General features: G+C 44.1%; 1 protein-coding gene across 2 annotated transcripts in view; it reads left to right on the top strand.

Moving 5' to 3' along the window:
* LCA5L (LCA5L, lebercilin like) overlaps positions 1-15,151 on the top strand; it is a 56,717-nt gene that overhangs the window by 17,921 nt on the left and 23,645 nt on the right. Inside the window, exons 3-4 of one of the 2 annotated variants that reach the window (XM_005670353.2) lie at positions 10,980-11,290; positions 11,545-11,691. In XM_005670353.2, the coding sequence (XP_005670410.2) occupies positions 10,990-11,290; positions 11,545-11,691 (448 nt within the window). In that variant the 5' untranslated portion in view covers positions 10,980-10,989. The remainder of the gene's footprint in view (positions 1-10,979; positions 11,291-11,544; positions 11,692-15,151) is intronic. The other variant, XM_005670355.3, reaches the window with a different exon arrangement.

Raw genomic sequence — 15,151 nt, 5'->3', positions numbered from 1 at the left:
ACTGAGCGAGGCCAGGGATCAAACCCGCAGCCTCATGGTTCCTAGTTGGATTTGGTTCCACTGTGCCACAACAGGAACTCCTGGAAAATCATTTTTAATTATTAAATATTTGTGCCTCTTTAATTATAGGACAGTGATAGATCAGTGAACGCAGTAATAAGTCTGAAGTTGCTCAAATTTGTCATGAGATGGACCAGGTTATAATAGTGATCAACAATAGAGCAACTGTGCCTCATACCACGTGTTTTAGAAATTTATGGAACGCAGGCTGACAGTACATCCACTTGAAAATTGTCTTTATAGTAAGACTACACTTTGACCATGCCTGTTGCACCAGGTAGCCTAAATGAATTGTTGAGCAGGAAAGATTATGGTCAATTTTGCTACTAAGGTTTCTTCTGACTGGGACATTTTTTATTGTGATTTTTCAAGCAATTTAAAGGAACTACAGGAGTTCCCGTCGTGGCTCAACGGTAACGAACCCGACTAGTATCCATGACGATGTTGGTTCGATTCCTGGCCTCGCTCAGTGGGTTAAGGGTCCGGTGTTGCCATAAACTGCAGTGTAGGTGGCAGACACGGCTCAGATCCCACGTTGCTGTTGCTGTCGCTGTGGCGTAGGCCAGCAGCTGCAGCTCCCATTCAACCCCTAGCCTGGGAACTTCCATATGCTGTCTTTAAAAAAAAGAAAAAAAAATTTAAAAAAGTAGCTAGCGTAGTTTCCTGGTGGCCTAGCAATGGAGGATTCAGTGTTGTCACTGCTGTCACATGGGTTCAATGTCTGGCCTGGAAATTTCTGCATGCCACTGGTGTGGCCAAAAAATAATAATAAAGGAACTATAGTTACTGCCTCCTTGCTCTAGAGATCCTGCAAAACAGAGCCACCAGAGACAGTGCACTGTGGGGCCATTAGCAATCAACAGAGGCCTCGGCTCCTGCAGGGTCTCCTGGAGCGGGTGAAGATGCTTCGAAGGCACCTTCCTACTACAGCTAAGCCTAGAAAGCCTCCCATCTGGGCTACATTTTAACCTGGTAGAACTGTTTTAGGAGTGAGGTTGTTTAACAACCTTAAGGCTTATGTGGCCCCGGTGGGTTTCCATTAGCATTTTTTTTCCTTTTTTCTTGTTAGTATCAGTGTTAATTACAGTAAGCGATCAGGAGGGCTAGTTTTCTACTATGTCACTAGGAAGAGTCAGAGCTGGTTTTAGCCCCCTGTGAGCATGTAAGCAGAGGGAATCTTTCTTTTTTATTATAGGTGGGTTTCCACTACATCCTCAAGCGTCACTATTCCAATCTAGGAGTGAAGAGAACACTGCCCCACCCTCACCTCCTTACCCCTCTCATCTCACTGCTCCTACCAGTCAGGTCCAGAGTGAGAGTGAGTTATAGCCATTGACATGAAAGATTCAGGAATAAGTGGTTATTTTCATACAGTCTGGGAACTTTTTTTTTTTTTTTTTTTTTTTTTTGTCTTTTTGCCTTTCCTAGGGCTGCTCCCGCAACATATAGAGGTTCCCAGGCTGGGGTCTAATCAGAGCTGTAGCCACCAGCCTACACCAGAGCCACAGCAACTCAGGATCCGAGCCACGTCTGTGACCTACACCACAGCTCACGGCAACGCCGGATCCTTAACCCACAGAGCAAGGCCAGGGATCGAACCCGCAACCTCATGGTTCTTAGTCGGATTCGTTAACCACTGAGCCACAACAGGAACTCCCAGTCTGGGATCTTGAAGCAATGTAAAGCCAAGTGGCAAGTAATTCTCATAGACTTATCACCTTATCACAGGTTTTGACACACATTTTTTTTTCTTTTTAGGGCCACACTCTTGGCATATAGAGGTTCCCAGGCTAGGGGCTGAATCAGAGCTGTACCTGCTGGCCTGCAGCCACAGCCACAGCCACAGCCACACAAGATCCTTAACCCACTGAGTGAGGCCAAGGATCCAACCTGCATCCTCACGGATACTGGTCAGATGTGTCTCCACTGAGCCATGACAGGAATCCTGGTTTTGACACAATTTAACAGCGCAGTGATAAATGAGTTGGGTCAAATTTTATCTGTTTGGGGTCGAGAAATATGGTGTAGTGAAAAGAACGTTAAAGACAGACAGACCTGTGCCGACACCAGCTCAGCAGGTTGGAGCTGAAGAACGGGGGCTGTGAAACTTACGGAAAAAAGTTAACATAAAACAAGACACAGAGACATTTTCTTAAGTAAAGGTGGGAACCGGGGGACTCAAGGTCTCAGGGACCCAGAGGCCATCTCAAGAAATCACACTGCTTTTATTGTCTTTTTTAGGATGATGTCAAGTGAGGAGGGGGCTGTAGGTGCAGGATAGAGGGTTTTTTTAAGTTATTTTAAAAGTCACATAGCTAGTTGCCGATGAAGCTTTTACTCTGACCTTTAGGCATTTAACAATCATTAGCATTGAGGAAGCTTGGCGTCAGCTCTCTATGCAAAGCATCTGGAGAATCACCACTGTGCTTCTGCAGATGGTGGCGTGCCTATCTGCAGCAACTCGGCAGCGTGCCTAGGTTTACACCTCTGTTCTCCTTGCTAATGCATATCCTGCTAACGACCCCTCAACAACCCCTTGGGGCCATGAGATTGCTCTTTCTCTTATTCTTAAGAGGACATATCATGCTGTGCAAACGGCGTGCCCATCTGCACAGGTCTGGTGTGTCTAGACCAACGCATTATGTCTCATTCAGCTGACCCCATGACTAACTTATGCCTTTAGGTCTTTGTGCTTAAGCTTAAGTCCTTCACCAGCACTGCAACTGTTTTCCAAGCAGGAAGATGGGGTAAAGGAAAGCAGGACAAGACAGCGTTTCCAGCAAAGCTGAGAAAAGAGTGTAGAAACATGTCTTGCAACAGACCTGGATTCAAAACTCAGTTCTCCCCCTCACTAGCGTTGTGACCTTGGACAAGTTACTTAATCATTCTGAGCCTTTATTTTCTCATCTATAAAACAGGGTCAATAATACCTATTTCCTAGGACTGTTGTCATGATTAAGTAGGCAGTGTAAGTAAGCTCCTACCTCCGTGCTTGGCAAACGGGTGATGGTGGCGGGGGTGTGGTCATTAGTCAAGCATTGACAAATATTGGTGGTGTGACAGCACTCTGCTTGGGCTGAAGTTACAGCAGTAAGAAGCCATAGTCTTGGATGGATGGGACTGGTCAAGCCGTTGTTCTCGGTGAAATCGTACCTGGGGAGACAGACTGACTCTTGGCTGCACCTCTCACCTGACGACATCAGCAGGGCCCTTAACAGTCCTGCTGTTTGTCCCAGAGTTACTCTGGCAGGAGAGGAACCTGGTATTTGTTGATTGCTTCTCATGGGACAAGTACTGTGATATAAACACGGTCTCATTTCCCCCTAAAATAACGCGATGAAATCCCTGTTGTTATTCACACTTTACAGGTGACCAAGGTAACTCAGGTAACTAGGTAAGTGACAGACCCAGGTTCAAACCCAAGTCAGCCTGCCTTCAAGTGTCTGTCACCATGACCCTCCCATTGCTGTAGCTGTTGGACAACTTGAGACTGTAACACAAAAAAACTGTCCTGAATTAAGCCTTTATCCTACAATGCCGGCATGAGAAGACCCCCTCAAAGGCGTGTCTAAGGTGGGAGGAAGGATTGCTGCAGGGCTTCAGCAGGAGAGGTCAGCTGGATCGTCCAGCTTGTGTTAGGAGCAAATGGTCACAACAGAGTCTCCTTGTGGATTGACAGCCATAGTTTGGGCAATTTGGATTTCTGCAGATGAGTGGGGAGAAATCAGGGCCAAGGTTCTGAGCAAGAGGAGTGAGGAGGAACAGCTCCCCGGAACAAGAAGAGGCGAGGCATGAGGGCACCAGCAGAACATTTTTGGCCCTTCCGGATCTCTTACACCAATGCCAGGAGCTTTTCTTCATGCAGAAGCAAAGCTTCAAAATCCAGATCATTGCCTGTGCCTCCGCCCACTGCTACGTGGCAGAATGTGTCTGGAAAGAAGGAGTCGTTGATTTAGGATTGTGTGATGTTAACACAAATGTGTTGTTTGCAGTCATGACAGTTAAGGAAGAAAGCCCTGACCTCGAAGCTGGAAACACGGACGATTATGTCACCTGTCTGAACCTGTTCTCTTTATGTGGCTAGGATTAGATGACGTGAACTCAGTTGGTAGAAAGTAAAAGCACTAGTTAATCATTACATATATTGCTAATATTGCCAGTAAGAATTTTGGGGCTAATACAACCACTATGGAGAACAGTGTGGAGGTACCTCAAAAAACTAAATATAGAACTACCATTTGACCCAGCAATCCCACTCTTGGGCATATAGCTGGACAAAATTTTCATTGAAAAAGATGCATGCACCCCTATGTTCATTGCAGCACTATTCACAACAGCCAAGACATGGAAACAACTTGAATGCCCATCAACAGATGAATGGATTAAGAAGATGTGGTATAGGAGTTCCTGTCATGGCTCAGCAGTTAATGAACCCGACTAGCATCCATGAGGGCCTGGGTTTGATCCCTGGCCTCGCTCAGTGGGTTAAGGATCTGGCATTGCTGTGACTGTAGTGTAGGTGAGCAGCTACAGCTCCAATTGGACTCCTAGCCTGAGAACCTCCATATGCCACAGGTGCAGCCCTAAAAAGATAAAAAGACCAAAAAAAAAAAAAAAGATGTAGTATATATATATATATATATATATATATATATATATATATGTATATACAATGAAATACTACTCAGCCATAAAAAAGAACGAAACAATGCCATTTGCAGCAACATGGATGGAACTAGAGACCCTCATACTAAGTGAAGTAAGTCAGAAAGAGAAAGACAAAAACCATATGATATCACTTACATCTGGAATCTAATATATGGCACAAATGAACCTTTCCACAGAAAAGAAACTCATGGACTTGGAGAACAGACTTGGGGTTGCCAAGGGGGAAGGGGAGGGAGTGGGATAGACTGGGAGTCTGGGGTTAATAGATGCGAACTATTGCATTTGGAGTGGATAAGCAATGAGATCCTGCTGTATAGCACAGGGAACTATATCTAGTCACTTGTGACGGAACACGATGGAAGATAATGTGAGAAAAAGTATATATAAATATATATATATACACACATATATATGCATAGATATATGTATGACTGGGTCACTTTGCTGTACAGTAGAAATTAACAGAACATGGTAAATCAACTATAACGGAAAAAATTAAAACCATAAAATAAAAAAAAAGAGTTTGGGGGCTAAGTTTCCTATAGTAAAGAGATAATGAACTACCAAATGTATTTCATCAGAAGAGGCAAACACTTGAGGGTCAAGCAGATGCAGAAAGAGGCAGAAACTGATTGGGGGAAAACCTTTTGGTAAAGTGAGTGACATAGGTCCCTCTTAGGAAGGATCTGATACCGGTTTGTTTGTTTGTTTTCCCAACTCTTTTTTTTCTTTTTTCTGAGTTTATTTTTTGCAGTTATTCAGCTCTTACTGACAACTGTCATGCCGTTTCTTCCACCTCATTCGTTTATTTTTTTCTTTTTAGGGCCGCACCTTCAGCATATGGAAGTTCCCAGGCTAAGGGTCAAATCAGAGCTGCACCTACCAGACTACACCACAGCCACAGCCACAGCCACATCAACATGGAATCCGAGCCACATCTGTGACCTACACCACAGCTCACGGCAACGTGGGATCCTTAACCCACTGATTGAGGCCAGGGTTCAAACCCATGTCCTCATGGATACAAGTTGGGTTCATTACCGCTGAGCCACGACAGGAACCCCTTTTTCACTCTTTTGATAAAACAGGAGAATTGAGAGTACTAAATGAAGAAATAGGTGTGAAAGAAAGACTCCTAGGAGCTGGATTCCTTTGTTTCAAATGGCTGTTGGGGTAGACGTCACTGAGAAATTCCAGCGACATCCTTGTGCCATAACGCAGCAGCATTACAGAGAAATGCAGAACTGGCGGGTCTGTACCTAAACCAGGGCATCTTATGTATTTATGGAGGGTGTACTTTTGCGGGTCCTTGGTGTTTGGTTTCCTAGTCTCTCCATTTTAAGTTCTCCCCATGGACAACTAAGAGGGCTTACCCACAGTATCAAAAGTCTGTGTACGCTGGCATCCACCCTTTCTCAAGGAGCGAGGATGAGCGCTATGTGAAGGGCTGCCTGGAACCATCCCGAGCTGTCTCTGAGCTGGACTCAGTGTTCTTCAGAGAGATAGCTTTTGCAGGAAATTTTGGAGTTCGTGTGCATTTAACAGTGGGCCATGCCCGCTCCCAGAGTCCCTAGAGCAAGACAAGAAGCTCGCGTAGGACTGCAGAGTGGAGCGAATAGTAGGCACATTGTCCTCTGGCCTTGCTCGTCACACAGATGAGTCTGCTCTGTCGAGTTTAATACTACTGCCTCTGCCCTGTACCAAGAATTTAAAAATAAAATGAACATAAAATACCATAATTCTTTTTTCACTGAATGTTAAGCGAGATGCTAGGAGCAAAAGCTGTGTTATTTTGGCTACGTGGAACCCTCACATAGAAGCTGCTTGAAGAGAACATTCTAAAGAAAAACATCCCTGATCCATAAATAAAGGATTACGATGCTAAATTACCGTAAATGTACTTAATTATAATCAAGTTCACTCTAATTAAAAGCAGGGTGGCCTCCATGTATGCCCAATGAAATCAGTCACAGCCCTTTGGTTGCAAGGACTTTCAACTGTGTGGCATCACTTGCCCCGATTAGAAATTAGGATCATATCCCCAGCAACAGAAATAAAAACAAAAATAAACCACTGGGACTGAATCAAACTTACAAGCTTTTGCACAGCAAAGGAAACCATAAAAAAAAAAAAAAGACAAAAAAAAAAAAAAAGACAACCTACAGAATGGGAGAAAATAGTTTCAAACAGTGCAACCGAAAAGGGCTTAATTTCTAAAATATACAAACAGGAATTCCCATCATGGCTTAGCAGAAACGAATCTGACTAGTATCCATGAGGACACAGGTTCAATCCCTGGCCTCACTCAGTGGATTAAGAATCCAGCGTTGCTGTGAGCTGTGGTGGAGGTCGCAGACACGGCTTGATCTGGTGTTGCTGTGGCTGTGGCATAGGCCAGCAGCTACAGCTCCGATTAGACCCCTAGCCTGGGAACCTCCATATGTCATAATTAATTAATTAAACCAAAACATACACACACCTCATACAACTCAACAGCAAAAAAAAAAAAAAAACAATTGAAAAATGGGCAAAAGACCTGAATAGATATTTCTCCAAAGAAGGTATACAGATGGCCAACAAACACATGACAAAATGCTCAACATCCCTGATTATTAGAGAAATGTAAATCAAAACTACTTTGAGGTACCGCCTCACACCAGTCAGAATGGCCATCATTAACAAGTCAACAAATAACAAATGCTGGAGATGGTATGGAGAAAAGGGAACCCTCCTGCACTGTTGGTGGGAATGTAAATTGGCACAACCACTATGGAAAACAGTATGGCGGTACCTCAGAAAACTAAATATAGAACTATCATCTGACCCCGCAATCCCAGTCTTGGGCACATATCCAGACAAAAATTACCTTGAAAAAGATACATGAACCCCTATGTTTGCTGCAGCACTATTCACCATAGCAAGACAAGGAAACAACCTAAATGTCCATCAACAGATGAATGGATTAAGAAGATGTGGTATGTATACACAACAGAATACTACTCAAACATAAAAAAAGAACAAAAGAATGCCATTTGCAGCAACGTGGATGCAACTAGAGACTCTCATGCGGAGTGAAGTAAGTCAGAAAGAGAAAGACAAACACCATATATCACTTGTGTCTGGACTTCAATACATGGCGCAAATGAACCTGTCTACAAAAAGAAACAAACTCATGGACATGGAGAACAGACTTGTGGTTGCGAAGGGGGAGGGAGTAGGATGGATGGGGAATCTGGGGCTAGTAGATGCAAACTATTGCATTTGGAGTGGATGAGCAATGAGATCCTGCTGTATAGCACAGGGAACTATATCTAGTTACTTGTGATGGAACATGATGGAGGAGAATGTGAGGAAAAGAATTTACATATATGTGTGTGTGTGTATATATATATATGGCTGTGTCACTTTGCTATACAGCAGAAATTGACAAAACATTGTAAATCAATTGTAATTTTAAAAATTTTTAAGAAAAAAGGAGTTCCTGGGAGTTCTCGTCTTGGCGCAGCGGAAACAAATCCGACTAGGAACCATGAGGTTACAGGTTCGATCCCTGGCCTCACTCAGTGGGTTAAGGATCCAGCGTTGCCCTGAGCTGTGGTGTAGGTCGAAGATGTGGCTCAGATCCTGTGTTGCTGTGGCTATGACATAGGCTGGCAGCTGTGGCTCCAATTTGACCCCATAGCACGGGAACCTCCATATGTTGTGGGTGTGGCCCTAAAAAAAAAGAAAAAAAGAAAAAAGGACTTCCTGTCTTGGCTCAGCCGTTAACAGACCCAATGGTGTCCATGAGGACGCAGGTTCCATCCCTGGCCTTACTCAGTGGGTTGGGGATCTGACTTGGCTGTGGGCTGTGGTGTCGGTCGCAGATGCGGCTCAGATGTGGTGTTGCTGTGGCTATGGCACAGGCCAGCGGCTGCAGCTCTAATTGGACCTCTGGCTGGGAGCTTCCATGTCCCATGGGTGTGGCCCTAGAAAGATATACACATACACACACACAAAAAAAGAAATTAGGATCATATCATCAAATTTCACCTTCATTTTTAGTGTTAAACATGTTTCTTTGAAGTCTACCTTACTATTGTTTTGTTCCCAAATAGGATTTTGATTTTTCACATTGAATGGTTGAATTTATAATAATTAGACAAATTTATTTTTGAACTTCCCAAATCTGTTACTTATAAAAGTTCAGTTTTTGTTAAGCTATAAATATTATCAGGTCTTTATTAAACAAATGTAAATTTTCCATTTGGTGGATTTTCTTCAAAATGTTCCAATCCCTGGAGTTCCTGCTGTGGCTCAGTGGGTTAAGAACCCTGACTAGTATCCATGAGGATGTGGGTTTGATCCCTGGCCTCACTCAGTAGGTTTAGGGTCTGGCGTTGCTATGAGCTGTGGCGTAAGTCGAAGACTCGGCTCAGATCCCACATTGCTGTGGCTGTGGTGTAGGCCAGCAGCTGCAGCTACAATTCAACCCCCAGCCTAGGAATTTCCATATGCTGTAGGTGCAACCATAAAAAGCAAAAAAAAAAAAAAAAAAATCCAGGCCCTATGTGATTTTCCCATGCAAATCAGCATGTTCTGAATTGCTTCTTCTGTCATCACATGTCTACGTATTCCAAGTAGCATATAGTCAGGGAAGTCATATTCATGTTATCAGAGTCTAGAAGAAGCATGGAAAGGAATGCAAATCTCCTGAATTAAAGTATAAATGGGGGGAGGGAGTGGGATGGATGGGGTGCTTGGGATTGATAGATGCAGACTATTGCCTTTGGAATGGATTAGCGATGAGATCCTGCTGTGTAGCCCTGGGAACTATGTCTGCTCACTCGTGATGGAGCCTGATCGTGTGGGAAAAAAGAATGTATACGTAATTGGGTCACCATGCTGTACAGTGGAAAATTGACAGAACACTGTAAACCAGGAATAATGGAAAAAAATAAAAATCATTATATAAGTAAATTAATAAAATATGTTTAAAGAAATCTACATTTTGGAAAACTTCTGGCCAAGTCAGCCAAAATAAACTCTACTCAGAATTTTCCTTTAATTACCAAAGAGTATACACTGTTTAAAAAGTTTTTTAAAAAATGCATGTTATTACCAAATAAAAATCATCTAGTTGCCATCAGAAAAAAAAAAAAGTATAAATGACTTTATAATCATGGGTCAGGTTTATATCACTGGAATCCACTATTACTCTTTTTTGTGTGTGTCCTTTAAAAGGATTTTCATTTTGTTATCATCAAAAATGTATTTCAACACACTGTTACTCAATTTCAGAACAAATATTAGCTCTAGAAAGCTAGTATATTAATGTTTCTACGCTATATATTTAATCTCTAAAAGATGTGATTTCATCACTAGTAAATAAAAGTCTGTACATCTCTACAAATATATCTGAATTTTGTACGTGTTGCATTTCCTGCCAGCCATCCAAACTTAGCAAGTACCATCATTTTCTTCAGTTCTGATCAAAGCAAAAAATCCTGGCAGGGGGTGGGGGATAAATTAGGGGTTTAGGATTAACAGACACAAAACTACTATATGTAAAATAAACAACAGGGACCTACTGTATAGCACAGGGAACTATATTCAGTATCTTATCGCCTATAAGGGAAAAGAAACTGGAAAAGGATGTGCATATATTATGTATAACTGAATCACTCTGCTGAACACCTAACACTAACACAACATTATTAATCAACATACTTCAATTAAAAAAAAACTCAGAGTTTGCTGATGGCCTAGCAGTTAAGGATTCAGCGTTGGCACTGCTGTGGCATGGGTTCAGTCTCTGTCCCAGGAACTTCCACATGCTGTGGATGTGGCAAAAAAATATTTTTTTTTTAAATTTTTAAAATAAAAAAGCCTTAGGAGCTCTCACTGTGGCTCGGTGGGTTGAGAATCCGACTAGTATCCATAAGGATGTAGGTTCAATCCCTGACTCCGCTCAGTGGGTTAAGCATCAGGCATTGCCATGAGCTGCAGCGTAGGTCACAGATGCGACTCCATCCTACCTCGCTGTGGCTGTAGCGTAGGCCAGCAGCTGCAACTCCAATTGGACCCCTAGCCTGGAAACTTCCATATGCCCCAGATGCAGCCCCCCCACACCAAAAGAAAGAAAATAAAATACATCAAAATAATATGTTTTGTTCTGCATTCCTAATTATGCATTCATAGTTAATACAATAAAGCATAGGTTCATTTTAATGTCAACAGCTATATGTCTAAAAACACTTCCTTTCTATTAGGTTGTTCACCATGTCACTGGCTGATCCCACAGAAAGGACTCTAGATGGACACCTCCCCAGCGTGGCCCTAGAGAGCAGCAGGAGGTCTTCGAAATATGAGGACCACAGCCCAGGTTTCCCCGGGAACGGGAACGCCTCGGATAAGAGCGTTGATTACAGCAGATCCTGCTCCTGCAGAAGCTCGAGTTCTCACTACGATTACTCAGAAGACTTTCTGTCTGAATGTTCAGACACTGCAGTTAACAGAAATGACTTAGAGAAGGCTGTCGTAAAAGGGAAAAAGGAAAAGAAAAAGTATCCTGTTTCTAAAGGTAAGAGGCAAACCTTTCCAACCCAGAGCAAACTTCTGGTTCTAATAACATTACGACCGCACGCACTAGTGTTTGAAGTGGTCCATACTGTTTCACTATTTTTTTCTGATCGTAAACGATAAGTATTATCAGTGAACTTTTATGGACAGCACTAGGAAGTAGAGAAACTAAGAATAATGACAAAAATGACAAAGATGAAGCCTAGCCTGGCATACCCTCCTGGAACCGGCTAGTGAGGGTCCTTCCGTTTTTAGTTGACAGGTGGCCTTATTACAGAGCACCACAGTACTGGGATTTCCCGGGCTTCTTGCCTTTCATCTCAGCTGACGAATCAAGGTTTGAGGCGCCCATGAAGCCTAACTCTCTGTCTCGGCACCCCAAGAAGATGGCCTTCGAGTCCGGTGAGGCATAGTGGCAAAGACGCGCTTTAGACACAGATCGTTCAGAAAGCTGTAAATAACGCCGATTCCTTGTAGATTTCACAAGGCTCCGCGCCACGGGCCCCTAACTATCCGAGACCCTAACCCTCCCGCCCCCCGCCCAGACTGTGATGATTCCGTGCAGACCACCCTGGGCTTGTAAGCATTCCCAGTATAGACACAGCTGGAACTTGAATCCCGCTGTGACCTTGAGAGCTGCTGCCCGTCAACAGCTGGAGAATAACTAAGAGCCTGCTCTCTGGGCGCCGCGGACCCAGGTCCTGCCCGGCTCCCCCAGCCATGACCGCGGGGTCTGGCACCCCCTGAGCTCGGGCTGCGTCATCTGGAATCTTCAGTTCCCCTTTGTCTCAGCCATGGAGCAGGGCTTCTTCCTCTAAGAGCCGAGTCTGTGAACCCCAGGGGATCCTTTGCGTGTTTCGTGTCTATTTGTGTGTGTGAACTTTTCTAGGGAGAAGGACCCATAGTTTTCATCCAGGTTCTCGAAAGGCTAACAGCTCTTTCTCTCGGGAGGTGTGAGTCCTCACCCCCTGGCGAGGCCCAGGGCAGAGGTCTGTTCTTGCAGAGAGGTCACAACAGGATGGACACGGTTCAGGTTAGATTCTATAACCCTCAGCCACGTGCAAAATGAACAAAGCTCTGAAAACCAAAGGTCTTTCATATCTTTGGCCCCAATACTGATTTGGCAGCCAAAACCTGATTTGAACTGACATGAGAATGATATTGCGTTCACGATATAAAAAAGTGTATTTATACATTTTATGTATAAACGTATATAATCATATATTTCACTAGAAAAATATTCTTTGATCAAAGGGTGCTGCCTCCTACCCCACTAGGAGTACTATGGAAAATACTATCTATGCGTCACAAAGAACAAACCCCCAAAGTAAAGAAACAGTCTGGCCCCAAGGGTTTGAGATGAGGGATGATGGATAATATATCTTACACTGAGTCTAGGCTTGCCTGCAACTGCGTGAAACAGCCCTTAGCATTTACAAAACTATTTCTGCAAGAAACGAACTGCATTTTGAGTCCCAACTGCCTTGTAAATAATTTTGAAAAACTGATTCCTCATTGGAGTTCCCACTATGGTTCAGTGGAAATGAACCCAACTAGTATCCGTGAGGATGCAGGTTCGATCCCTGGCCCTGCTCAGTGGGTTCCAGATCCAGCGTTGCCCTGAGCTGTGGTGTAGGTCACAGACTTGGCTTATGTTGATCCCATGTTGCTGTGGCTGTGATGTAGGCCGGCTGTGATGTGGCTCCAAGTTGACCCCTAGCCTGGGAATGTCCATATGCCACAGGTGTGGCCCTAAAAGAAAAACGGAAAACAACAACAACAAAAAAAAAAACAGAACTGATTCCTCATTTATTTATTTCACAAATATTTACCGTGTCCTTTATGCAAGATACTGTTCATAAATTAGGAACAGCCTAAATGCACTGAGACCCTTCACAGTGGGTCAGAACCTAAATTCCACAATCCTTGTAAAGCACTGCTCTCCGTTGAGGACTCTTTCGGGTATGAGTACTCAAATTATTTTAAGTAAATCGTGGACACATCTTTAACCCGAATTTCACACCCCTGAAAATCCCTGTGCCACTCTCTGATGAACTTAAAACACTCACTGTGACATCAAGCTTTGTCCCAGAGTGACCCAAATATTTCTTGGTTTATCCTTTTATTCTTTGTGCTCACAGCCCATGTTTTGCAAGGGCTTGCCAAAGAAATTTCATCAGCAATTAATTAATTACATAATTAATGCTGGGATGATGTAATTCAAACCCAAGCAAAGAGCCATGAGTGCAGCCCAAAATCATACACAGATAAATAAAAGTAGACCTCTGACCCTCAGGGGCTAGTAACACTGGACTAGGAGCCACCGGCATGGACCTAGAATCCACTGACAAATAATAACGTCAGAGATTAATTTCCATCCCCATCTTAGAAAAGCAAAATTTTTTCTGTCTCTCTTTTTTTTAGGGCCCCGCCCTCGGCATACATAGGTTCCCAGGCTAGGGGTTGAATGGGAGCTACAGCTGCCAGCCTACACCACAACCACAGCCACAGCCACGCCAGATCCTTAACCCACTGAGCGAGGCCAGGGATCAAACCTGCGTCCTCATGGATGCTAGTCAGATTCATTTCTGCTGTGCCACGACGGGAACTCCAGAAAAGCAAATTTTATGGCAGAAAAACCTTTCATAGAGAAAAATTTTAAGGCTAAAATGAGGACTTCAATTTGATAGGATTACCATTTTGGTCAGATATTGGAGATTTACTTAAATCAATGTAAATCGCAAGCAACATTCTATCATTTGATTTTCAAAAAGTGGTTATTTCTTTCCTTTGTAGAAAAATGCACTTTCAGAATGCCTTCAATTTTGTATCCTTCCTTGATGTGTTTTATTGATACAATGCCAAGATGTGTGACAGCCATTCAAAAAATTGGTTCCCGGAGTTCCCGTTGTAGCTCAGTGGTTAATTGCCGTGAGCTGCAGTGTGGGTTGCAGATGCAGCCCGGATCTGACGTTGCCGTGGCTGTTGTGTAGGCCGGCAGCTACAGCTCGGATTGGATCCCTAGCCTGGGAAGTCCCATATGCCACAGGTGCGGCCCTAGAAAAGACAAAAAGGACCAAAAAAAAAAAAATTGGTTTCCCAAAAAAGTGATTTCACTGCCTTTGCTTGCTGGGGGCAGCTTTTGCCCTGTAGTTTTTAGTGGGGGGAGGTGGCAGAGCTAAGGCATGTGATCTTTGCAAAAACTTAACACCTCCTGTTTTTGAAACAGTCTTGCCGTCTCCACCGGGGCCTTGGCCAGTGCTCCATGGACAAGGGTTCAGTCCCCAGGTATCCATTCATGCTGAATCTCCCCCCCCCCCATCACTTGAGTACAGCATGAGATGGGGACATAGGCCCCCGTGACCACGTGACCCACACCCCTCCCTCCTCCAGTCTCAGGGCAGCCTCTCTCCTCCAGGGTCACACCACCCAAGAGCTGGAAGACATTACAAGTTGGGGGTCAAGTTCAGTCATGCTGGACATGCTGTAGAGCATGACGGCCCCCACCCACCCTGTTTCATCCAGCCTGATCCGTACTTCCTGGGTCGAGGGCTCTCCCAGCCAGGGCCCAGGGTACTCAAGGTCTGGCCTTGACACAACCACAGACCTCGTCACTGGCCTTCTCGGCGGCGGCCTAGAGCCTGACCTCTGCTTTCCCCTTTGCCGTGTGCTCAAAAGCCCACTCCGAGACCCTCAAATATGTAACCATAGCGCCTCCTAAACTGTTCCCAGTGGGAACATTCAAACCTTTGCTGTAAAGCAGCTCATCCGTTATGATTTGACAGATACCGTGAACATGGTCAGGTCTACACTGGTCATGGTCAAACTCAAAATGCACTTGCTTCATCCCCAGAAAGCGGCC

Source organism: Sus scrofa, chromosome 13 (genome assembly GCF_000003025.6).
Source record: "Sus scrofa isolate TJ Tabasco breed Duroc chromosome 13, Sscrofa11.1, whole genome shotgun sequence".
In the NCBI taxonomy this organism is placed as follows: domain Eukaryota; kingdom Metazoa; phylum Chordata; class Mammalia; order Artiodactyla; family Suidae; genus Sus; species Sus scrofa.
This window is presented reverse-complemented; position numbering and strand designations above follow the sequence as displayed.